The 27959-nt window shown below is 37.0% G+C and overlaps 1 protein-coding gene across 2 annotated transcripts in view; it reads left to right on the plus strand.

Moving 5' to 3' along the window:
* The first annotated feature begins 1846 nt into the window (after positions 1 to 1846).
* PTPRO (protein tyrosine phosphatase receptor type O) overlaps positions 1847 to 27959 on the plus strand; it is a 284178-nt gene continuing 258065 nt past the window's right edge. For both annotated transcript variants that reach the window (XM_054445142.2, XM_054445143.2), the window contains exon 1: positions 1847 to 2179. In XM_054445142.2, the coding sequence (XP_054301117.1) occupies positions 2105 to 2179 (75 nt within the window). In that variant the 5' untranslated portion in view covers positions 1847 to 2104. The remainder of the gene's footprint in view (positions 2180 to 27959) is intronic.

Here is a 27959-nt window from a genome sequence, read left to right on the forward strand (position 1 = left end):
AATCTTCTAAAAGAAGACACCAAGGATAATATTCTCACATAAATTCAGACCATCATTCTATATTTTCATGGATATGAATTTTGGTACATATTTCATGCATATGAAATTTGGTACATATATACATATATGTATCATACATGTACATATGTGTACATATGCATATATGTACCACACATATGTATATATACATAGGTACATGTACACATATGTGTATATACACGTGTGTGTATATATGTGTATATATGTATATATACATGCATGTATATATACATGTACATATACACATATGTGTATATGTACATATTCACACTTATGTAAATATATTCAATCTAAAGCTTCCTTAAGACACATACATAAAACGACCATATGATTAGTGTTTGGCCATTGCTCATGCAGCAAATGCTGAGTAAATACAGCTCTGGATCCTTTTGTCAGGCCACCACTCCCTAGCTGTGTGACTGACAAAGTCTATGCCTGAACACCTACATCCACGACCAGGGTGGCCTTTCCTGTCCCCTGTTGCCCAAGCATGTCTCAGGTATAAATAAGTTCCAATACTGACAGGGCACAGCAAGGGTAATTTACATGACAATAAGAAATGATTTCTATCTGAACAGTGCATACCAGAGTTGATTTCGACAGACTTATCTTTAAAAAAATACACATAACAAAAAAGGAGACAAGTAGTAGATTGGGGACCCACAGGTTGAAAGTCGTTGCTTGTGATTCTAAAACATCCCAGTAAAATTATTCACAGATAATTGTTAAAAAATATAACTGTACATACTGTTGACACTTGGACAACACAGAGAATCACGCAGTTGAAAATCCACATATAACTTTGAACTCACCAAAACCTTAACTACTAATAGCCTACTCTTGACCAGAAACCTTACTGATAACATAATAAACAGTTGATTAACACACATTTTGTGTTGTATGTATTGTACACTGTATTCTTACAATAAAGTACGCTAGAGAACAGAAAATATTATTAAGAAAACCATAAAGAGGAGAAAATACATTTACATTCATTGAGTGGAAGTGAATTATCATAAAAGTCTTTAACGTCATCCTTTTCAGGTTGAGCAGGCAGAGGAGGAGGAAGAAGGTTTGGTCTTGCTGTCTCAAGGCTGGCAGAGGTGGAAGAAAATCTGCATATAACTGGACCCAACAGTTCAAACCCGTGTTGTTCAAGGGTCATACATGGGAAATACTGTGATTTTTCCCCCTTCTATATTCAGCTTCAGGTGACCCGACACACTTTGATATCAAAAGAGAATCTGAAATCTACAAGAACTGCGGATTTCAAATGGAAAACGTACATAATTGTGCTATTTGTTCCTGGGTGAGTGTGGGACGGAGAGGGTGAGAGTGTTGAAATGGGATGGAGAGAATGGAAGCAGTGGGGAAGGAGAGAAAATACCCTTCCTATCACACACACTCACACACTCACACTACACACTATTTGTACAGTCACAACTACCCAACTGTTATTGATCCTTTATAACTGCAATTGAGTACAGCTGTAGGAAGATTGAGAGGGAACTGGGATCTGGCGCCTGGATTGCTCACGAGGGGTCAGGGAAACCCCTCAGAACTCCTGAGACCCAGAGATTGAGGGAAGGGTTGAGGCGGAGTCTGCAATGGGGGCTGTCCAGCAGTAGCAGGCAGCGGGCCGACCCTGGCGGAGGGTTGGGAGACTGCTGTCATTTTATGGGTCGGCAGCCAGAGTGAGAGTGTCCCTGCTGCCAGAGGACCACGGCGGGCTGGGCGCGGGGTCCCCGCCTCTCGCTCACCACGCGGACCCCGCGCCTCCTCCGGCAGCCGCGGTGGTGGCGGCGGCAGAGCCTCGCCCACTCCAATCCCCACCCTCTCCATCCTTAGTCATTAAAGAACAGCAACGCCTGGCACCTTCTTGGAGGACCCCGGGCGCAGAGGAGGAAAGGGAGCAGGCGCAGGGGGACTGGAAAGGCAGCATGCGCTCGCCAGGAGCAACCTCGGCGCCCAGGGTCTGAGGCTGCAGCCCCAGTTCGCCATTGTGAGCCGCCGCCGGGGGAGTCCGCTAGCGCAGCCGTGCCCCCGAGTCCCCGTCCGCGCAGCGATGGGGCACCTGCCCACGGGGATACACGGCGGCCGCCGCCTCCTGCCTCTGCTCTGGCTCTTTGTGCTGTTCAAGGTAGGGGAGCTCCTCCACCCCTCCTTCCTAGCGGTCCGGGCGGCAGCCGCGCTCCGGCGCCCTCGCTCTGCCGTTGGGAGCGGCGCGCCCCAGGGCACGATGGCCCAGCCGCGGGAAGCGCCTGCCGTGCAGCCTGGGCGCACGCTTTGTTGTCCTTGCGTGTGCGTGTTCCTGGTGGTCTTGAGAGGTAGGGGGGCGGGGGGAAGAATAAGGGAAGTTTGCTCCCTCCGGCTTTCGCCCTTTGTGCTCTTTTATCGCTGCTGAAATCCACATCAAAGGTGGGCTTGTTGGATCGTGCTTTCTCAGGCAAAATGAGGTCACTTTCTTTTCTGGTTTCCACTGCACCCCAACGCTGCTTAACCTTTCCGCCCTCCCTCGCACAGAATGTGTGGCTGCTTTGTCTTAATTTTCCTTACTGCTGGAATTATACACTGGAGAATGGAGGGAGACTGAGCTCCCTGGTCACAAATGGACTGCCAGGGCTACGTTAGGGCAGAATTTTCTTTGAATAAGGAGTGTCAGGTAGAGCTTGGGAAGGATTCCTCTCCCCAACTCCTATCAACATCTTTACAATTCCTTTTAAAAAGTCTCTAGACTTTCTCCACTATATTTACAGATGATATTACCCCTAGGTTTAATGGTGGAAAAATACATAATAATTAACTTTTTCGTATCTTCTTTGGAATGTGCTACCCTGAGGTTTTACTTTGAGAAAAATGAAAAGCAAAGGAGTTGCTTTTGAAAAATCAGTTTGACAACTATACTGTACATAAATTTTTTTGAAGAAATGTCAGCTAGATGTTTTCTTGGACGGCGATGTGAAGTTCTGAAGTGATTGTCTATCACTCATGTCTTCAGTGGATCTACTTTAGTTCTGTCGTTAGTCTTTTCCCCTCTCCGCAAAGCAAACTCAAGAATGTCGACAGGTGACTCGGAGCTGTCCTTTCAGGACCACAGTGATACCTACCCTAGAAATGGATGCCAGGTTAATGGATCCAAAGGTTTTCTTATTATAGAGTCACTTCTTGCTTATATGCACCATTAATTATGAATGCCTAAAAAGAATATAATGGAACAGGACCAATGGATTAAGAACTGCATTAATTTTAAATATTCCATATTTTCATTTATCTTAATGAAAAATAGAAAAAAAATTCAGGGAGAAACAGCAACAGAATGCCTAAGTAAGACCTTAAAATATATTTAATATGTTTTAACGTTTTTTCTTAAATTACCAATAATCATTAATTTTAAAATATGGTAAATAATAAGCTCAGTTATATGTTTTTACTGTAGGAGGTTGTTCTTTCGTACACATCACAAATGCATTAGACTTATTAGGTTGTCTATTAGTCATTTTCTAACTATTTATCAAACTGTCACATCTATTTTACCTATGCAATAATTGTCACGAACCAAAAATTAGAAACCAAGTCACTACGCATTTTACCGAGCAACAGCTAAGAGTTATATGTATGACATCTGATCCAAACCTAATGTTTAACACAACTGCGGGTTTTTGCTTGAGTTCTTCATAATGAGATAATTCCAGAAATAAGAGAATGACTTGGTTGGGAGTGGGGGTAGGGTTTTGCAATTAAAATAAAATAAATGTGGCCACTGTTTGACTTAAAACTCGATATTGGAATGAGAAAATGCAGTTAGTGATGGTGTAATGAAAACGTTAGTGATTGTCATAGAGGTCCAGCCTGCTTCATATAATAGGTATATTCCTGAACATTGCAGGTAAATGTAAATTACGGCAAACTGCTTCCATAGTAAATACATTGGCAAAGTTTGCCATTTAAATAATAATTATTGTAGTGGGACACATAACTTTGTAAGAAAAATCATTGTCCTTTATTTTATGTGAATGTAATATTTTTGTCACCTGAATATAAACTATATCAGAGGAAAAAAGAAAAAACTGTATATATTAAATATCTTCTATGTGCCGGTTTTTTAGGTATTTTACATATGTTATTTCATTTAATCCTATTTTGTTGCAGTTGACAAGAGTTGTTCAAAGTGGTAAATTGGGCACATAGTGTAATGTCTTACATTTAGGGGATAGTATATTCCATGGTGCATTGGACATATGGTATAATCTCTTTATAATTTGGAGATGTTTTTGAATTAAAGGTCCTGATTAAGTGCCAGTAAAATAGATCTACTCAAGCAGGTGGTGACTGGAGGATGAGAAAAAATTCATTATTAAATACCAAACTGCTAACTGTATCTTAATAATAAAATCCAAAATGTTCCACGTGTGCCGAGTCAGAAATAAAACATTCTCTCAACTCTCCCTTGCCAAAATAATTTCCATAGTTTTCACTATAGTTAATACATTTTTCACTACTCCATATGTGTATCCTTTATATAAGAGTGAAAATTCTGAAGGAACATAAGACAGAGAAATTCAAGTATGAGGCTTAATTTATAGCTTTACATTTTCCACAACTCAAAAATAAGCAGCTGGATATCAGTGGTGGAAAAGTAGGAAAGTTTGAATGTGTATGAATGGCTATAACCAGTTCCATTGAGGGAGACTAAATGTGACTGGCCAAGAAGGTCTTTGTGCCGTCATTCCTTATCCATGGAGCAGTGATGAGCACATATAATCGGGCATCTCAGACTCTCTAAATCATTCACTGCACATTATGAAGCTAATGTCTGCATAATTTATCTTGCCTAAACACCATGTTGGTTATGAAAATTTTTATTTTTATGTCAATATTGATGGTGTATATAAAATAGAAGAAAAAAATGGAATTCTGTTATTAAGTTGAAGGCTACTAATTTCAAAGTCTTCTATGGATGAATGCAAGTGAGGTATTTATCTGGCGAGCCTCGCTGTTGTGCGTCTTCCCATAATTCCCAGTGAAAGAAATGTAACTTCCTACACTTGTCCTATCTTTACTAAAGCCCTCCTAGAAAATGTCTTCCTGTATCAGTTTACTCAGTATAAGTACTTTGTCTACTAAGGTACAAATCGTGGAATATGACATCATAGGAATTTGAAGTTGGCCTTCCCTGAAATGTTGCTTTTTAGTAGTCAGCTGGAATATATTCCTAAACTCAAGGGCTTGCCATGTGTCCCTTTTTAACCCCTTCTCTCTATTTCTTTCTATTTCTGCTTTTACCAGAGATATCGTCAAAGAATATTAAATTTAAAAAGTCTTAATGTTGTATTTTCTGAAACAGGTTTATATTTAATTCTATAATACATGAGTGTTATGATACTGGCCATTCTACTCTTATCCAGGGGAAATATCTGTTTTCCATGGTCTGTCTGCCTTTCTCTCCTTTCCTATGTTTCCCCTCCCAACCCCATACACACACACAAAGAAGTTTCACTTTTTGTGGTTGAGGTTTCATCCATAAATTGCACAGTGTTGGCAGGTGAACCATAATCCTTTCATTTTGCTGGAGCAGCTTAGATCCTTTCCATCACAATGAAGTTTGCTGCCCTTAACTCCCATGTCATCTGACTCCTTTAATAAATCATATTGCCAACCTTTTGGAGAAACCTTTTTACATGTGACATCCCCAGTAGGTTGGCAAAGGCTCCCTGGGCCATGCTTCTACAGATGATCGAGTAATAATCCTTCCCACTGTGAACATATGTTTGCTTTTGTTCTTTGTTTTGTGAGAGACTATTGTTGTATGAAGGAATGGAAAATACACATTACACCTCTGCCTCATTTTGGCCCAAAAGAAAATGCACATTTATGTGGATAACTGATTAAAAACAATATGAGTTGTACTTTATTTTAAAATGTAACACTATTTCTACTATCTAAATATCCAACTTAAAGGTATTTAAACTTATAAGCAGATTTACTCCTGAAGCGTATAAATATAATTGTAACTTGAGGCTTGAGGGGTTGTAAAAGAATGTTTGATGTCAGATACAGTTGATGCACCTACATAAAACATTGTAATTGGTAGCAGTGTGGCACAATAGAAGGCTTAACAACAATCACCACAAGTTCTCATTTTCCCCCTAATTTAATGCCTCTCCGTAGACAGTTCCAGTGATGTTGCATTTTCAGAAACATATCCCAGTGCAATGATGAGCTTTACTGTAAAGCACTTAATGTTTTCGTTTAATTACTCCAAATATGTTGTAAATATTTTTGAAATAAAGGAATGTCTATTGTAATATTTCTATCTTCCATGGTGCTAGTATGTGGTGTTAGGAATTTAACAGAAGGTTAATAAACAGATCTAAATTTTCTGCATTATATAAAAGCTCTGGCTGAGAATTATGAAATATTGTAATATTGACTTGTGAACACATATTTAAGGAAAATATAGGAAAATTATCATTATGGGAGTTAAATAATCATAACTACAATGTACTCATTACATTCAAATAGTAAAAAATTTACCAATCACTTATATTAGAATCTTATTAAAACCATAAATTAAAATATCAATGTGTTATTTTTCCCAAAAGTGTAATATTCTCAGTTGCTCATTTATTCATTAATGTTGCCTCACCTCTGTTTAATGTTATTAATTAAAAAGTAGCAAATGACATACTAGGGGAAATTGATTTTTTTAACCTCTATGGGTGACCTACAATTTCAGCTAGTACCCAGATATACAGGTAATGTTTTTGCCTCCTCTTCCACATCACCACTCCCCTATGACCACAACCAACCAGAACTGACCAAGGTTTCTGTGTTCCTAGTAGAAATCCTCCTAATGTTTTGTCAGACATCACCCTTAAGAGATGAAGTATTTTCTACACCCTGGTCTTGGTTTTACCTATGGTAGTGTTTAATCCAAGGTCGTATAACCCAATTTCTTATAGAACTCTTCTATAGACATCTTAAATACCCATTATATCAGCTCTTTTTGCTCAAATAAGTATGTAAGGTTTTTTTTGTGCACTGGTGTCATTGATTTGAGGAACCCAAACAAGGTTAATGTGGCCCAAGTAAAGTGAGCAAGAGTGTGAATGGATTGGGATGAGTGTGAATGGGTTCCTTTTCTCCTGGTGCTATTGATTCCAGCAGGTCCCATAGGGTTTCTATCAGCCAATAAGAGGTGGCTCACGCCTGTAATCCCAGCACTTTGGGAGCCTGAAGCAGGTGGATCACCTGAGGTCAGGAATTCGATACCAGCCTGGCCAACGTGGTGAAACCTCCTCTCTACTAAAAATACAAAAAATAGCCAGGCGTGGTGGCAGGCACCTGTAATCTCAGTTACTCGGGAGGGTGAGGCAGGAGAATCGCTTGAACCTGGGAGGCGGAGGTTGCAGTGAGCAAAGGTCACACCATTGCACTCCAGCCTGGGTGACAAGAGTGAAACTCGTCTCAAAAAAAAAAAAAAAAAAAGTATATGTGAATAACCTCCTTAATTAAACACCTCTCATGTCATGTAATCTGCTATCACCGATTACTCCTAATGTTTCCCTTTTCCAAGGTTGTTCTAGGTCTTCAGAACATCAATCCTTAGATTTTTTTTTCCTCTGTACATTGTGCCTTTGAATTTATTTCTATGAGTAGGATCATATCTTATCCTTGTGCCAGAAAAGCGTTCGCAACTCTTTCAGCATCTAATTCCCCAGTGAAAGATTTCTTCTTTCCTTAGACATTCTAGTTACTTAAAGGCCAGCTCCTTTTTCTTCTGAATATTTTAAAACCACCAAACAAACAGAAGATGTTTGAAACAAGGTTGCAGGGATTTCTTGATAAAAGGTTTTTTTCTTTCCTTTTTTTCAGGAAATTGAGATGAAAGGGAGAAAAGTGATATTTGCTTGGAAAAATATTTCAGAAACAGAGAATCAGAAATAGGACTTCAAGCTTGAGAGCGGTATTGCAAATTATGAGTATGAATGGTAATTTCTGTAAGAAAATGAATATAGGGAAAATTAGAGAATGAAATGAAAAACATTTGATGAAAACAAATACACTGCAATTCTATTTATACGCAAATAAATGTATTTTCTTATCGAATACTCTATTTGGTTTTTCACTCTTTATAAATAGGAATGCTGCACAGTTCATTTTTCTAACAAAACTATTTCTATCTTAATGAAAATTTAAACTAAATAAACCTTTTTTTAAATGTGATTTTTGGTACATTTACTAGCAAATTAAAAGAATAGGAATGCAATTTATCTACAAGTAGTGGTGCAAGATCAGAATTATATTAATAGTAATCTATATGAGATTTAAATGATGAATGTTTCCCTTTTTTGTGCTATTTCATTTTACTGTTTTCAGAAAACTGAGACTTTGTTTTATTTTCCTCTTTCTGCCCATTAAGTTTTTAATATCAGTGATTTATATAACGGGTGAGGAAAGGCGTCATATGACTCTACCATGCTCTCAATACTGTTCCTTCATTATTACCCACCATTGACCAAATTAAGTGCAGAGGAATTTCTGACCCCGGTTCTCTCTACCTTTAACCCATATCAGAGACCAATTATGAGCCTGCTGTGCTGATACGTGTCTTGTGATTCTCTCTTGGTTCCACCCATAGGAATTTGTGATTGGCATGTACAAACCAGATGTCAGAGAATTCAAAAGAATTTTCAGTGCCCTTTGTGTCTTCGGTCCTATCTGAAGCCTGATTCCCACCTCTCTGTACTTACTTTCTGAATCAATATTCTATTTTGATAAACTCTAGTATTCCTGCTTTTGAATCCTGGCATTAATTATAATTAACCTTTCCTTGTCTTTTAGTTTCCTTGAAAGAGCATCCTATAAACATTTTTTGGCTGACCAATCTTTCCCCAATGCCAAAATGGAAAGATTGAGAAGCTCCTTTTCTTATTCAATACTGTCTTTTGTATTCCAGAATAAAGACTCACTGCTCAATTCCATTTAGTTAATCAAACATCCATTAAGCATCTAGTATGTGCCAGGAATTTTACTAGATATTATAGGTACAGAAGTGGATAATACTCAGTTGAGTCCCTGGCAGTGGCATAGTGGGAACATGGACACAGATGATGGTCATTAGAATATGGTGTTTTGTTTTAAGGATGAAAATGTGGGCTGCTAGAGGAGAGACACTTAACTATTTAGTGGTTTGGGAAATGATTTCTTTTAAGATGATTCCTGAGCTGAGTCCTGAAGCATAGGTACGAGTTAGGTTTAAATATATACACACATAGGCAGAGAAAACTGCACAAGCAAAGGCCCAGTGTTGTGAAAAGCATGGCAGAGTTTAGGAAAATGCAGATATATATCAAAGGCAATGAAGCCACAGGAGCCAGATCAGGGAGACTTCTACATGCTGAGCCAGAAAGTAGGATCTCTGTATTCTCTAGGGGAAGAGGCCTTATCGAAGGGTTTAATCAAGGCATTAGTGAGGTAAGAGTTGCATTTCAGATAGAGCTCTTTGCCTACAAGAAAGGCTATCCCAAAGGTAGAGCAAGCCTGGAAGAATTAAACTAGTAGCAGATTGTTGAAATTATCCAATTAAGAGATGACAAACACTGGCATTAGGCTGACAGACAGTAAAAGAGTGGCAATGTTGAAAAATAGCTACATTGGCAAGGCTGATTAGATGTGGGAAATTGGAGAGAGCAAGATGTAGGGTAATTTCTTGGTAACCAACCCTCTTGCCTGGAAGAGTAGCGGTCTCAAGATAGCATGTGTGCTGGATAGTCTACTCTCAAGATCAACTGTGCTGGATAGTCTACTCTCGAGATCAACTCACCTCTCCACTGTGCCCAGTGCCAGGAAGTGTCCCTCTATGGACCATTTCTTCCTGTTCCCTTGCCCTTTGGCTCCTAGTGAGTTTGGCCAATAGAAGGCACTAGCCAAAGATTACTGCTAGAAGGAGGGAGAAATCAAATCATTTATTCTCCTAGCCTCCACCCTGGCCAGCCCCCATTAGGCAGTGGCTTCATTCTCTCTTCCAATTCTATAGTCAGCCCCTCTTACAAGGCTGATGTTCTGGCCAAATTCCTGAAACAGTTCTCTGTCCTTATCCCTTGAGAACAATAGCTTCTCCCTGCTTCTAGATCCTAAGTATGTTTTCTCCATGCTTAATACATTATTTCTGCTCCAAACCTTGATCCCTTTGGCTAGTCCATCCCTTCATTTCATTCCCTGGGATTTTCTTTTTGAGTGTCCTGCTGGGACCATGACTGATATAAGACATGGTAGGTTTAGTGGTAGACCTTTGAGTTTGAAGCAGTTGAAAACAAATAAACAAACAAAAACAGGTACTTGATATGAGTCTGAAGGGTAGAGGAGATGGAAGGCCTGGAGATGTGAATGGGATCCCCTAGCAGAGAGAAAGGGAGTGAAGGGCAGTGGGCTGGAAGGGGGTCTTGAGAGGCACCGATTGTTAATGTCAGGCAAATAAGGAATCTAAGAAGCTGAAGGCACAGCCAGAGAGGTACAGAAGGAAAGCAAAATCAAGGAAACCCACGATCTAGGAAATTTCAAGTGGAGGACTTGGCAAACAGCATCTAATGCAACAGAGAGGCCCTATAAGCTAAGGTCTAGAAAGTATCTTTATATTAGGAAATAGGTAGGCTATTGGACTCTGTGGAGACTGGGAGGTATAAATGCTTCTGGGAATTGAAGAATAAAAAAGCAGCCCCTTATCTGATAAGAGCATAGGTGCCAAGTGAGATCAGAGAGACCTGAGGTCAATATCAATTCTCCACTATGCTATTTACTGGCAGTAGGATGTTGGGAAAGTTATTTCACCTTTCTGGATTCCCTTTTGTTCATCTCTTATACATATGTCTTAGAATTATTGTCAGGAATAAATAAGAAAATGACCATAAAGTACTGGGAACAGTGCCTAGAATACAGTAAGCACTCAATTAATGTTATGTATAACAATAAACTGAAGAGAAAAATAGTAAAAATAGGCAAAGCGAAGTCAAAGAGGTAGGGCAATAAAAATGTGTACAGAGCAGCATTTCCCAAAATGTGCTCCACAGTACACTGGAGAGGCTGGCAATACTCTTGTATTGAATGTTATTAAAAATGAATATCTTTGTGGTGACACGAATTTGGGAAATTATTAGTTTAACTTTGTTTAAACTAGTATTAACTTGTTTTTGTGTGCCAGAATTTCTTAGAACTTTTAACATGTTAACACGTATTATATCTTTCACAGGAGAAATATGGTGTATAACATTTTCAAACTTGTTTGATTATAGTATCCTTTTTCTTTTTCTTTTCCTTTTTTTTTTTTTTTTTTTTTTTGACAGAGTCTTCTTGCTCTGCCACCAAGGCTGGAATGCAGTGCCATGATCTAGGCTCACTGCAACCTCTGCCTTCCAGGTTCAAGCAATTCTCCTGCCTCAGTCTCCCAAGTGGCTGGGATTACAGGCATGCACCAGCCTGCTGAGCTAATTTTTTGTATTTTTAGTAGAGACAGAATTTCACCATGTTGGCCAGGTTGGTCTTGAACTTCTGACCTCAGGAGAATAATGAGTATGCTCTAAGAAACAATATTTATGCTCGCATGCTAGATGCTTTGTTTATCTTTCCTTTGTTTAAAAAATTATAAATGTAACCTTAAAGATAAAGAAAACATAGCAAGATCAGCCGTAATTTAAATCTCAGGATCAGGAGAATTTGCTTGGAAAGCAATCATCCCAACTTTCTTATAAAACACTGATGTTCAGGAAAATGCTTTTGGAGGAAAATACGTAGATATCTTCCTTACTTTATGGACTGTACTAACTCTGGCTTCAGTAATTGTACATGTAAAATGTTTCTTTGAGTTTTGAATCAAAAAATGAAACATACACTTTTAACATCATTTTCCAATGTAATTATCTTAATATATAGCTTAACAGACCAATCAACTTTATTCAGTATCTATCATTGAATCATAAAGCCATATTTTTTCAAAGACCATCTAGTTCAAAATTTAAGCTGATGCTTAGATATTGTCTCTAATATCACTGCTAATTAATCATAAATGGTGATATTACCAACAGCTGTAAAGTAGTCGTTCCACCTTTAGACAACAGTTTTGTTGTTTTGTTGATTTGGTTTGGTCTTGAGATTAACTACTTCTGGTTGTAGCGTTCACATGTTACTTCCATCTCTGTTTGACTTTAGTAGAGCACTATATAGTAACTGCTGTTGCTCTCATGCATGTTATGAATAACTGCTTTGCCAACAGACCTGATGGCTTATAAAGATAAAATGTGAGAAGCTTGTCATCTCACTGTTCTGTCCTCATCCTCCATCGCACAACTTTAAGCTATTTACACCACCCTGAGTTTTCTGCCTATTGCCATTTTTTTCTTTTTTATAGCCCCAATAACAAGTTGAGTAGAAGACAGTTTTTATTCTTTCCGAGGGTGTTCCATGATGAACCACGGTAAGGAGTTGGGAATGCTAGTGTGAGAAAAATGCATGGCACATAGTAAGCATTCTATACATGCAGATTTTATATTATTCCAATCTCTGCTCAAAAAATGTTTTTATTCAGCACGTCTTTCTGAACAGCCTATCTAAAATCATCCCTATCACTCTAACATTTTACCACTCTTACCTAAGCTTCTTTTTCTTCAGAGAATGTATCATTCACTAAATGACATTACGTTACATATTTTATGATAACTTAGCTCCTCTACTGGAATATTTATAGGTTTCATGACAGCAAGGACTTTGTCCATTGTGTTCACTATTGTATCCTCAGCTCCTGGAAGAGTGTCTGGCCTATGGTAATGTCCAGTGAACATTTGTTGAATGAGTGAACGAATGAGTGTTGAATAAATAAATGGAGTGAGGGAGGTCAAATGGAAGCTATGGGACAGACTCGAGACAAAGGAAGAGCATGATGCAGGTGTGCAAGTACAGGGAGTAGAGAAGCTGCACAGTGAGATGAGCTAGGAGGGAGGTGCTACTGAGTTGGGCTGGGGAGGCAGTGGCATCAGGGCGGAGGATGACCTGGAGATGCCATTTTGCTCTGGTGGAGGGAACAGAGGTTTTATTACCACAGATGAAAATGAGCTCGTTTAGACATCAAGATAATGTTCCTGACACTTTTTTCTCTCTTTATTTTATCAGGTTAGAGTAAACTACTGAGGACCAAATGATGGGTGCCCAAGTCATAAATAGGTTCCCTTGTGTAGTGAAGCAAAAACATAGCTTTTCTGATCATTTATTCTCCATCTTATTCATTGACTGTGCCTATAATTTACTTACTTGTAAAAAGTAAGTTTTTAAAATGTAAAAATTTGTTTTTATCTTGGCTCTACAGTTTGAAAATGTCAAATTGAAAATTAATGTGTAAATCTTTTTTTCTCTCGCCATGCACGTCAGTATAACCAGACTGTGTCTAGACCTCAAAAGGCATTTCTGGAAACTCACACAACTAACTGAAGCTCTGATGATAAATTATTGTTTTTCTTCAAAACTTAAAACTTTTATGATTTCCTTTACTTTTGAAAATTTTATTTTTTATTTTTTTAAATGCATATAGATACCTCACGGAAATTTTAAAAATGACTTTTTGAAAATGATTGTCTTTTACTGGATAAAATTCCATTGGGTAACTTCTTATAGAAACAACTAGTAATTTTTATACTCAGTTGAAACACTAGGTGAAATGTATTTTATTACGCAACACAGACAGTGAGTTAAACATGCTGATTCATGAGTGCTACATACATTAAAGTGTTAGTACATATAGACCACAAACCCGATTGCCCAGATTTTCAAGTGACTAACATACAAAATATATGCTTAAGACAACTGCTATTACTTAAATAATTCAGTATTTCTCTGGTAAGTTGAAAGGTATTACATAATCTTGTAATGCACTGATCTATATCCATAGTCTATTAACTGTACTGAAAAAGTACTGAAGTTTGGGTTAGCTGTAATTTTTATTCTGCAACTTTAATTTTGTGTTTGTTTGTTGGCAAATCAATATATCATCCAAAGCCAAAAATAGAATGAAAATTGTGATCAAATTATTTACACTCTCACATGCATGACTGAAAGGAGTTTTTCCTCCTGCCTTTATAAATTTATGATCAGGAGACTCACTTCTGGAGAGTATAAAAATAACATTAATAATTCTTTAATGAATTGTTTTCCTTAAAATTAATAATCTTCTTTACTCAATATCAAATCAAAATTTCTGGAAACATTTGAGAACACATTTACACAAGTCTCTTTCTGTCTCTGGAGTGGCTACACTAGAATTAAGCTAATTGTCACACATCATCCTGTCTCTGAGATAAGCCAGGAATTTCCAATTTTAGTCAAGTTGGTGATCCATAAAATAGATATCCTAGTAAAATTACTATGAGCTTTCTACTTACTTTGATATTGTGCTGATAACTAAAGTGTAATTATAAAAACTGAAGTGTTGTTACTGCCAAATACCACAAAGTATAAGCATCACACTTATAATAATAAATATTGACACCATCACCTTAAGAAATATCTTCTCATTTGAATGTACTTAAAATTCTTAGATTTTTATCTAGGAAAAAAATTGGCTTCTAAAGTTCGTGAATGTTAAGTTGATTAATAAGGTAAATAATAAAAGACCGAGGGAATGGTATACTGTCTGCATGTATTATTAAACATTGAGTCATGTGGTCATCTCTTAAAGGATTATAGAAAAAAAGGTTTTTATGAAATGCATTGGTGTAATAGCCTTATTTACATATAAACATAGTGATGAGATGTGGCCAAGTTTATTCTGCATTGTCATGGGGGAATTTCCTCTGCAATTTTCCCTAACTAAATTATACTTTTAATTAGTCTTTTAGAACTGACTATAGGCCTTATTCAAAGTGGTTAGATACTTGAGATTTGTAATATGGAAATTGTGGTATTGACAAAGCTTTCCTAAAATAATCGCAAGGACTTAGAACTAAATACTTTGGAATTCATTCTAAAAACTTAGTTTATGAGGTTTTGTTAATTTTTTTAATTAGCAAAATTTGCTAAAACTGAGCCACCCTTATAATGTGTCTCAGATTGCTTCCTCGGATTTACATTTTATTTATTTGCAACAAATAAAATACAGTTGCATCTTTAAACCCTTTTTCCATCTCTATGCTATTACCTTGGTTCATTTCCACTGCTAGATTGATGCAACATCTTTCTTTTCTGAAGGATAATTGAGAAACTAATGAGAATCTTTCCTTTGAAATTCTTGTTGCTACACTGAGGCCTTCAATTAGCCTCTTTACTATATGGTTGCTTATAGTTTTGAAGTAAGGCATTCTTAATTTGATATCTTTAAGCCTGAATCAGGTGTGCATCATCATGCAAGAGAATTCTGTAATAACATACAAAGAACTGGAAAACTGATAGATGTTCACAGCGGAAAATGTATAAAATACAACAGGCAGAAAAAGAATATCATCATCCCTAAACACTGCGTTCCAAAATAGCTACCATCTGGAGACATATCTTTCCAAATCTTTTCCTGTGTCTGTGCATTTGAGTGTGTATGTTAAAAAAAAAAAAAAAAAGGTATAAAACTTCCCTACTATACATGCTTTTTTCACTTGAAGGTATTGTGATAATTTTTTTCAAGACCTGAACATTTTCACTCTTCTGCAATTTGGGACATTAACCCATATGTCCAGGTCAATTGCATGCAATTCCCAAGTGTATTTGCATTGTTAAAGACATAGATGATCATAGATACAGATTGTAACCATGAAGTGGGGAAAAGGAATTTGTTGAGCAAAGAGATTGTTGTCTATGTATGTGCCCACCATTAGTGTAACTACTAAAGAATTACACACATAGCAAAACTTCAGATGCTATATTGGCAGACATTTATTTTCTATTTTTTCACAACTAAATACTGTGCATAAGGAACTTAAGAATAAAGGCATGCTGGTTAAAAAAAAGATATAGGATTGAATTCTGGCTGTATTCTTTACTAGCTATGGCATTTGGCAGTGTACTGATCTCTTCATAGAAGACAAATCACAGTGGCTGCACAGATCACTACTCCTCCAGCAGCCCAGTCTGCCATCCCACCAGGTCAGCCTATGCCCAGCCTTGCTAATATCTTGCTAATCTTGGAGGAAAATTTCTTCTCCTCTTTATCCACATAGTCTGAAGTGAGGATACCATTCTCCTACTTGACCTCACTGCTCTGGGCAGAGTGAACAGCCAAGAGGTGAACACCTGACCTAAGCCCATGTGGGGACTGCACCTCGCTGACCACTGTCTTTGGAATTGGCATGTGATCTAAGCCAGAACAATCAGAACCTAGTCCTACAATTGTTTTCAAACTGGCAATGGCAGGGGAGGTGAAAGAATATTTTCCTTTCCAGTTGTGGAGCTAAGGCATGAGCTTGGACGGTGTCCTCAACCATAAAACTGACTCAGGAACAAATGTTTTGTAGGAAGAAATATTTTGTAGCAGAAAGGAAGCCGGCAGGACTACTAGAGACTTCAGCAAGACTATCATTCATTGCAGATGATCTCATTCCTCAGACTCCAGTGAGTCACTCCACAGGTACTTAGAAAAACTACAAATTTACGAAAATTCAACTCCATCATAACGAAGCAGGCATAATAGTGATACTTGGGATCCTTATGTAAACTGAATCAGAGTGATTATGTAATTTATCATACCAACCGGAACACTTCTGAGAGTGAAGGGATCTTTATGCCAGGACAGAAGACATAAATCAGCCTGTTCTGGGAAAACTGTGATGGATAGTTACCTCTTCCTGAAAACACAAACAAACACGTTTTGTGTAGTATGCAGTCACTAGTTCCTCACCCATCTCATTCATCCATGAAAATCTCTGCTCTAAGTAAGATGAACTAACCATAGAAGAGGAATTGCAATTATCTTAATCAAAAACTAAAACCTGTACACACATATTGCTAGAAACTTCCTACTAGCCCAAAACTGAGAATAACCAAAATGTCCTTCAACAAGTAAAAAGTTTAAAAACTGTGGTGCATCCATACCATATAATATTATTCAGCAATGAAAAGGAATGAACCATTGATACACATAGCTACTTAAATGAACTTCAGGAAAATAATGCTGAGTGGAAAAAGTCCATCTCAAAAGGTCTCATTCTGTATGATTCCATTATATAACATTATGATGAAGGAAAGTTTCATGGTTGCCAAAGACTAGGGATTAGGGGAATGGGGAATAGCTGCATGTGGCTAAAAGGGGCTAACATGAGGAAGCCTTGAAATAATGAAACAGTTACGTATCTTGATTGTGGTGGTAATTATATGAAGTTATACATGTGATAAAATTGTAAGATCTAGACATACACTCACAAATGAGCACATATGTAACTGGTGAAATCTGTATATGCTCTATGAGATGTACTAATATCAATTTCACTGTTTGGATTTTTCTTGTTTTAATATGTAAGATATCAACATTGGGAGAGGCAGGGTCAAAAGTACCTGGAACTTTCCTGTATATTTCTTTGCAACTTCCTATAAATCTGTGCTTATCTCCAAGAAAATGTTTTTTAAAACTTTATTAGGTTTTTCAAAGCTTGCTTTGTTTTGTTTTTTGTATGTGTGTGTGGCGCTCTGCTATGTATTTTAACAGTGGATAGATATAGTCTTTGTCTTTGTCCTATAGGGACTGTCTCAGAAAAACAATAACTACAATTGCAGGGAAAGTAAGTTATCGAAGCAAACGTGAAGCACCTAGGAACATACACAAAATACACAAAGACCTCAATAAAACACCATTAGCTGCAAACTCAAATTTATTATGAAGCAGGTTGTATATTGGACTATATTCTTACCAGGTTTATGTAGAAAGTTCTTGAAAGGACCAATCGTTAATGCATTCCCCTTCATAATTCCCACAACATTGTTAAAGGCAACATTTTAATGACTCTTTAGAGAATCAGATAAAAAAGGAAATTACCACTGTAGGAGGTAAGGGCAAAACATTAATTGATAAAGTAATATTCTTCCATTCTTTTAGTAATAATTAAGTAGCATATCTGGAAATGGTATAAATAAGTTTGAACAAAATAGAAAGTATAAGATAAGCTTACAAGGTTTGAGTAAAACAGGAGCAGAGTAGAGGAAAAGGATGGATGAAGTATTAATGTGAAGATGAATACATGTTCAGATATTTCCACCAGTCAATCATCAAACATGCATTAAGGTACACATGTAAGGAAGGCACTGTGTTCCTCATTTTAAGAGTATAAAACAAAGTTATTTTGCTAAGAAGTCTGTAATATAAGTGAAAATAACAAACATGTAAGAAGCTAAAGGTCAATATATGAGTTAATACTGTAATAGAAGCTTTGAAGTATTAACCTATTAATTTGTAAATGAATGAGAAAGAGAACTGTATTAAAATAAATGTCCTTGCATTCAGATAAAGGAAAAAGCTCTTGGGCTGGAGGAAGCACTGATTTCACGAAGGAAGACAAAAATTTAATTTAAGTCCAGTAGAGTTTAAACAGTTAAGAGCAGGTTAAGGAAAACATTTCACATTGGAGAAACAGAAGAACAGAAGTAGAAACACAAGAAAATGTAAGTTATGTTTAGGAGGCTTGAATAAAACAGTGGGGATAGATTCAGGTCCTGAGGAGGATGAGTAGTTGGAAATGAGGTTGAAAAGGTGGTTTTGCCCAGCCATGAACTTCTATTCATAATAATCTATTCAATAATGCTACAAAGGGAAACATTAAAATGAGCTTTAGTTCAGCAGTGGTGTGCAGGAAAAAAATAATCATACCTCATTTTAGCTTTAATTGCTTTTATAATTCCAAATTTGCTGTTAAATGCAAATGCTTAACTCTAAATACTTGTGCTCTGTCTTAATTAGATAAAATAATCCTCTGTTGCTTGGGTAGTTCAGTAAATTAGTCCCTAGACTTAAACTCCCCTGGATCATGTTGTTTATGCATTAATCGGTATGCACTCTTAGAGATAAATGAAAAATAAATGGATTTTTTCAGAGACAAGTTGTAAGTGTCAGCATACTTTCAAATTTATATCCTCTGCATGTGACTAAAAATTTGCCATCGTTTACTATAGTAATTACAATTCATATATATATGCCCCCATACTTGTAGAATTTCTTCTACATGCTCATATTTTATTTAAAACTACATGTTGCTAGCCAAAGCTAAGTAGAGAATCTAAACCTCACTATTGTGTACATACATACCAGCAACTCAACAATCGAGGTTCTATCTGTATTTGTATATAAGATATGTCCCAAAGGAACTAATCAATATAGGTAGCTCAAGCAGAAATTAAATGATTTAGTTCTTCCAAGCTTCACTGCCTTATTGATAATGATGGAGATGATACTGATGATCCCTACCATTGATTGAGTGACTGCTGTTTATTGGGGACATTCCTAGGAACTTTATGTACATTATCTTATCGAATCCTTACATACTCCTATATATTATAATCATTTCAGTAATGGGCAAACTGAATTTCAGAGAGAAACTAAAGGAGTTAGGAGTGAAACTTTGGTCCATTTGACCATAGAACTCTACACACACTGTAACATACCATACTACTTTGTGTGAAAACCATGACACGGCTTGTATTTCCCCATTTATTGGTCTACCACTTCTTCCTCTTCCTCTTACTATAGAAATATCTTGAGACACAGGTGACTGAATCAGTCCTTGGTTGGGACTGCCTTTTGGACAGAAATGGGGTAGGGATTACTCCTGGAGACAGCTGATTCCTGCCCATCCAAAATCATTCTTGCAGTTTCTTTTTTCTGTCCGTCAATCTGTCAGGCACATGTTCCCAGAAAAAAGCCTATATATCAGGGGATTCCTATATATTCATAAATGTCAGGCTTATTCTTTTGTTTTTTATCTTCTTCAGTGTAATAGATTTGATGCTTCTGTACTTTGTAAGATAATTACACAGAGCTGAATGTAATATTTTGTGCTGATGGGGAGAACTGGTGTTTTAAATTCTTTTAAATCTGGAGCTTTTATGGTCAACGATAGAAGCACCATGGCAGACTTATGCCCTGGCTTTAGAAGCCTATATGAGATTTTGTGGCTTGCTGGCTTTATGAGATGTTTACACCTCAGATTTGCCTTTCCCTCCAAGAAAGATACCACCAGACAACAACAATTTTAATACTAATGTCTTCCTTTTGATTACATTAGATTTGCAAATTAAACAGATTAATAGTAGTGTTCTGTGTTCCTCTCAGCTCTTCTGTTTAATACTCTTATCTGACAAAGTGTAAATAGAAGACATAATTAATTACTCATGACTTGTATGTCAAGTTGCATAAAAAATTACATCCCCAGGCCTATTATTACATATCTGAATGTTCAGTGAAATTAGTTTTGCAAAGAAAAAGCATATCTTAAGGTAAGGGTTTTGTTTGTTTTTCTTTTCTTTTTATATAATTTATTAGAGTATCTGCAAAAAAACGTGAAAGAACAACATTAACTCTTAATACAAAATTAAAGAGATTAATTCATTTGCCCAAGGATATGTTATTTTTCCTTTTTTTATTTTTTAGTTTGTCCATGAGATATTAAACTTTGCATATGAAAGTTATAAGGTGATGATGCTTCTACAAAATGAAGACCTCAGAATATGCCTGTTGTCTCTTTAGTATATATCCCACAGAGAAAGTTATTAGTTAAGCAGGCTATGCCATACCCCCTCCTCTGTAAATTGTCTCAGCCTTGAGCTGGGAAGTGTACTGCCATGACTGAAAAAAAATAGAATAATTTTCCAGCCATTTCTTGTCTTATCTGTCTAGAGTTGATCTGAATGAAATGAGGTCTCTGCTTCAACTGGAGAGCTCAGCATTTCATATTTAGCTCTCAATCTGTTTCATGATAATTTTTGAAGGAACAGACTGCTTATGACAAAATGTGCTGTACTATTATTAAAGGCATACTGCCTTTATAGAGTTCCATCACTTGAAACAAAGTGTTGGCTGGGAAGAATTCTTGAATGTGCATATCTTCTGAGGTTTTTTTAACAGCTATTAAATAAAATATAGTATGTGCCTCAGGTAAGAGAAAACCAAGTACCTGATTAAAAACAAAACAAAACAAAAAGGTCATAGCATTGTCAATAGAGAAAAGCAGCATAAAGCAAAGATTACCTGCCTGCAATCACTTAGTCACTTCACCTCTCTGTAAAAATGACAATCATAATCACTTCTACCTCGCGGGATTACTGTGAAGTCTAAATGAGCTAATCTGTGAAAGCACTTTGTAAACTGTAAAGCACAATTTAAATACATATTATCTTATTAAAAATGTCTGCATCACCTGTTTCATTGACTCTGGGACAGAGATGTTTTCTTTTCCACATTTATGTGTATCTGTGCATGTGTGTAGTGTGTTTCATGGAAGCCTACAATTAACAAGGTAGTACTTTCTTTTTCTTTTTATAATCTAAAGTTTGCCATACCCAAGTGCACTTTCTGTCACCTGAAGTCACAGCTTAATTATGTGTCTGGAATGACTTAATATATAAAAGTCATAAAATATTTCTGTCTAATGGCAAATATTTTTATGTTAGCCCCATCTTTTATATACTGACCAGATCATTCTCATTAAAAATTGTTGTTTATCTGCATAAATGTCTTCTTTTGAGAAGTGTCTATTCATATCCTTCACCCACTTTTTGATGGGGTTGTTTTTTTCTTGTGAATTTGTTTGAGTTCATTGTAGATTCTGGATATTAGTCCTTTGTCAGATAAGTAGATTGCAAAAATTTTCTCCCATTCTGTAGGTTGCCTGTTCATCTGATGGTAGTTTCTTTTGCTGTGCAGAAGCTCTTTAGTTTAATTAGATCCCATTTGTCAATTTTGACCTTTGTTGCCATTGCTTTTGGTGTTTTAGACATGGCACTATTCACAATAGCAAAGACTTGGAACCAACCCAAATGTCCAACAATGATAGACTGGATTAAGAAAATGTGGCACATATACACCATGGAATACTATGCAGCCATAAAAAATGATGAGTTCATGTCCTTCGTAGGGACATGGATGAAGCTGGAAACTATCATTCTCAGCAAACTATCGCAAGGACAAAAAACCAAATACCGCATGCTCTCACTCATAGGTGGGAATTGAACAATGAGAACACATGGACACAGGAAGGGGAACATCACACACTGGGGCCTGTTGTGGGGTGGGGGGAGGGGGGAGAGATAGCTTTAGGAGATATACCTAATGATAAATGACGAGTTAATGGGTGCAGCACACCAACATGGCACACGTATACATATGTAACTAACCTGCACGTTGTGCACATGTACCCTAAAACTTAAAGTATAATAAAAAAAGGAAAAAAAAAAGAAAAAAAAGTTGTTTATCTAATTTCATACCTATACCATCCAGCATTCTCTTTGTACAGTGTTTTATGTCTATGATCACCAATCATCTTTCATATGTTATATTTGAGCATAATTTATTCTTTCTTTCTATGAACAATTGTAGAGCATCAATCGTGTGCCAAACAGTGTGCTAATCATTCACTGTCTCCTTGGATTTCACTTATCTGTAGGTAAAAATGGTTACATATTTATAATAATAACTCCAATTACAGTGCAGTTGGCTCAACCAGTACACACCCAATATCAGCCTTTTTCCTATGAAGAGGCCTCGCATGTGTTGCTCCGTGCCCAGTGGGGCTTTGCTGTGGAACCCTAGTTCTCTGCCCTTCCAGCCTCGAAGTTTTCCTTTTAGACATCTGCCATGCTCGACCAGGTGCTACCACTGCCAACCCCAGCACCTTCCTTGATGTACCCAAAATCTTCCCATGCCTTGAAAACTAAGCCTTTCTTAGTATGTCAAGCTGTTGCTTTGGGTTTTTTTGTTAGTTTGGTTTTCCCATTGCAGTTTATCAGCTGTGGGCCGATAGGTTTCCGGAATTTCAGTGCCACTAATTATTCAGGTATGTGTACCTATTCAGGTATGTGTACCTATTCAGGTATGTGTACCAGAATAATTGTGTGTGAAGGTGTGTGAAGTCCATTTAGGCACAAGATGGGATCTCCACTCCTGACCCCATCACATTAAAAATAGCAAAAATTACTTATTTAATTTTATCTTCCTCTCATTTGCTTTGTCCATCTTCTAGTGGAGTTGAATAAACTAGTGGACTGTGAAATAATCAAGTGCAGGATAGCATACAGGAAGATAAAAAACTTAAATATAATCTAATTTTTTAAAGCCTGTGTTAAATTTCTTCTATTTGTAAAAGTTTTGACATCTTAATTGAATGTGAAAATAGATACAAGGTAAGAAGTTTATTTTTGTTTGATACTGTGCTCCATGTATTTATTTCTAATTTCCACAGTGGATGGAATATTAGAAATTATTGAAAGTCCTAATTATCTCAAACATATTTGCATTTTACGTTAAATGTCCTCAATAAGCAATCATTTAATATGAATTTAAAATTAAAATTTAAAGTCTGGATGCGGTGGTTCATATCTATAATCCCAACACTTTGGGAGGCCAAGGCGGAAGGATCACTTAAGCCCAGGAGTTCCAGAATAGTCTGGGCAATATGGCGAGACCCCTATCTCTACAAAAAATTTCAAAATTACCTGGGCGTGGTGGCTCACACCTGTAGTTCCAGCTACTTGAGAGGCTGAGATGGGAGAATCGCTTGAGCACGGGAAGTCGGGGTTGCAGTGAATGTGATTGTGCCAGTTTACTCCAGACAAGATGAAAGAGCAAGAAGACCCTGTCTCAAAAATAAATAATTTTTTTTTTTTTTTTTTTTGAGACGGAGTCGAGTCTCGCTGTCGCCCAGGCTGGAGTGCAGTGGCGCCATCTCCGCTCACTGCAAGCTCCGCCTCCCGGGTTCGCGGCGTTCTCCTGCCTCAGACCACAGGCGCCTGCCACCACGCCCAGCTAATTTTTTGTATTTTTTAGTAGAGATGGGGTTTCACCGTGTGAGCCAGGATGGTCTCGATCTCCTGACCTCGTGATCCGCCTGCCTCGGCCTCCCAAAGTGCTGGGATTACAGGCGTGAGCCACCGCGCCCGGCCATAAATAAATAATCTTTTAAAGAAAAGTTTCATTCTTTATAGAAACATATCCTACGTTGAAGGAGAGTTTTAATGTGAGTCTATATAATCATTGTCAAGTTCTAACTAAAAAGAAGGCAAATATAAAAACCGGGCTTTGTGACTTGAAGAACACAAGGAATAATAATGAGAACTATGCACCATTTCACAATTCTCACACTTGAACATTGTTAATGTTGAAGCCCCAGGATTATGGAAACATTGGAAATATGCCACACTGTGATCACATTCATTTTTAGAATTAATTGTAGGTATCATCCAAATGGTTGTAAAATACATTTTTTAAGTGTGAAATGTCTTTCACAAATATGGCCATGACTTTTCAGAGCACTCTTTTGCAAATAAATAATTCTGGATAGCCAAATTCTACTAGACCTCCCTATACAGAAATCTCAGAAAACTCTGATAAATGCAAATAAGTCAATGAAAAGAATAGCTGTCTATCTTCCTCCTAACTCAGCCACTTAAGACTAATATTGCCTCTATTAAAGAGTTGAAAGCAGATGTGGTATACATTATTGATATTGCTCCACATTGAAAGTTAAAACTTTTATATATGCTCTCTCAGATTATATAAAACTCATATAAAATTTACTTAATGAAGTTTTCAAAATAGTATATGGGAAAAAGGGTAAGTTTGTGATTTCATGGCTGTTTTCATATGCTGATCTGAATTCAATATCGTCTCTCTCTTTTCACAAACCATCTGGGAGATTGACAAGTTGCATCTCACCAGATGGCCTACCATACCGACCTCACACTTCCATGGCACCATCCCTCCATGATAAATCCTGAAATGCTTTAATACAATGTTCCTGCTCGGGAAGAACTCCACAGCTCATGCCTTACGAACCAGTTCATCGTCGCCCACTTCATTTCCCAAGGTTGAAATGGGATATGATTTCCACTGGGTGCTAAATTATTCTATGGCTCAGAGGAATTAAGTGATTCCAGCTGAATACACCATCAAGCTCCTATCATCCTATCCTTCTACAATCTCTTTTCTTATTCTCTGTTTCCCTTACTACTCCCTGGCCTATTCTTTTATAACTTACACTTTACAGAGAGATTCCATTCTTTTTTCCTCTCCTTTTCCATATACATAAATCACTGGAATGTATACTTTAAAGCGTCAGAAAGCAACGACAGTTTTGAGCTGTGGTTCATGTCTTCCTGAACCTAGCATGCAGATAGTTGATACTGTACAATACAAAACTGAATTGTCTGTGTCAATTATTTTATAGTATCACTACATATTTAAAAGATACTATAAAGACACATGCACACGTGTGTTTATTGTGGCACTGCTCACAATAGCAAAGACTTGGAACCAACCTAAATGCCCATCAATGATAGACTGGATAAAGAAAATATGGCACATGGTATATACTACACAGCCATAAAAAAGGATGAGTTCATGTCCTTTGCAGGGACATAGATGAAGCTGGAAACCATCATTCTCAGCAAACTAACACAAGAACAGAAAACCAAACACCACATGTTCTCACTCATAAGTGGGAGTTGAACAATGAGAACACATGGACACAAGGAGGGGAACATCACACACCAGGGCCTGTCGGGGGGTGGGGGGTTAGCATTAGGAGAAATACCTAATGTAGATGATGGGTTGATGGATGCAGCAAACCACCATGGCATGTTTATACCTATATAACAAACCTGCACGTTCTGCACATGTATCCCAGAACTTAAAGTATAATAATAACAACAAAAAAATACTGCCTGGGAAGAGATTCTTAAGACCTTTCCTTCTTCCTTTTGCCTTTACAAATGTCAGAGAGGCACTAAAGAAAAAACTGTGAAGGAAAAAGACCTGAAAAAATATCTTTTTTCCCTTAGCTTACAGATCAAATCTGACCTCACTATCCTCCCCCATTCCCTCCCCTACTTTTCCCCTCTGAGCCTCTCTCATAACTTTTATAAATTCTTCCAGTCATTTAGTGTTCAAGAAGAGAGTCCAAATCACAAACTTTGATGGATATGATAGGTCTCATTTCTCTGGTGCCTTGATCATCTTTTTTTTAAATACAGTGAATTTTAGCTTCCAAGTTATTTTTTCTTCTCTGTTTCTTGACTTTTATACTTTACTGTGTCTGTATTCTCTGACAAACATATAAACTGCTTATATCTTCACCCTCATGTTTTGCATATCAAATCCAACTATCTGCTAAATTTTTCTTTTCATTTAGCAGTAACTGACTACCATAAATGTACTATCACTGTAAGAACAAACCATGTCATAGAGAAGTTTGCCTCAGGAACTTTATTTCAAATCTTTTTACCTAAGTTTTCAAAATGCTACTTTATATGTTATTTTATTTCTCCCATTGCATCCCCAGGTTGGGTCAGATGACAGTATACCTTCATCATCTTTATATGTGGATATCAGCTTCCATTTCCTATTCTCCCACATGCAGAGCTGCAGGAAGTTGTCTGCAGCTTGCCGGGCACATAAAGATCTTTATGGAACAGCCTCTGCACATTCCAACATAATACTGACCTCAGAGAAGTTTGATGCTTTCCTTGGGTGTGACTTTGTCGACTAGAAGATTAGCCAGTGTTTCTCAAGAATACTGAATGGTCTATTTGGTGTAGATAAAAAGAGAAATTGTGATGATTAATGAAAGAGGAATTTTTGATATGGAAAGAATAAGATTAGTTCTGTCATGAGGATAGGGAGACCAACAGCTAATTCAGTTAGTTAAAGGATAATGGAAAAGAGTAACATGAAAATCTGTCATCTTACTTCCCTGCTTAAAACATGCAAATAGATTTTCATGGTTTTTCAGATAATGCCCACACTTCTTCAGGGGCTTAAAGTCTTTCATGATCTGATTTATTATCACTTTGTTAGTGTCATCTCTTGTCAATTCCTCACCTTTTTATGCCATAATCTTTCTGAATTTTTCTCTGTTCCTCACACTTGATACTCATTCTCATCTTCCTCTAATCCTTTGCATATACCATTCTCTCTGCCTGGAAAATTCCTAACTCTACACTCTCCCCTTAACCCAACAAGTGGCTCCTCATCCTCCAGGTCTCAGCTAAGATGATACTCTATTCACAAATGCATTCCTGACCTCCTCTCCTTTAAAACTGGGAAAAGTACTTCAGTTTTTTCCTCCTCCCTAGAAACCTTCCACACTCCATCCTTAATTGGCTGTCTGGAAAAGTCCTGTTTATCTATCAAGACACAACTTAAAACAATTTTCTATTCTTTGAAACCATCCCAGCCTCATTCAAGTGTAGTTTTCTTTTCCTTCTTAATACATCACTATAACTTGAAGATATGTCTATTATTTATTAAATTACACTGCTATGACAAGATTTCCCTGTATATTTATATTCCCAACCATGCAATAAATATGATCTCCTTAAAGAAACAGACTGTCTTATATTCACTATTACCATTTTACCCCCAAATATACTCTTTCCTCACCAGCTCGTCTTACAGATGTAATTAATTTTTAGTTACCTATCTGTTACTCTGTAAGCCTTCTAAGGGAGGGACCATGTTTAATTCACCACTCTTTACCTACCACGTTTCACGAAGCTTGGCACATACAGACACTCAGATAGTTTTAGAATGAATGTATGAGCTTGTATTTGTATACAAAAGATAAATTTTTCTGCAAGTATTAACAAAAAAGGACTGAATCAGAGACTCTTAGTAGTTCTCTGTAGCCTTTACTAATGTTGATAATATATGATAAATTGGAGATCATAGAAAATTCATCTGGTCTATTTAGTTATAATTC

The sequence above is a fragment of the Pongo pygmaeus genome, chromosome 10, assembly GCF_028885625.2.
Source record: "Pongo pygmaeus isolate AG05252 chromosome 10, NHGRI_mPonPyg2-v2.0_pri, whole genome shotgun sequence".
In the NCBI taxonomy this organism is placed as follows: domain Eukaryota; kingdom Metazoa; phylum Chordata; class Mammalia; order Primates; family Hominidae; genus Pongo; species Pongo pygmaeus.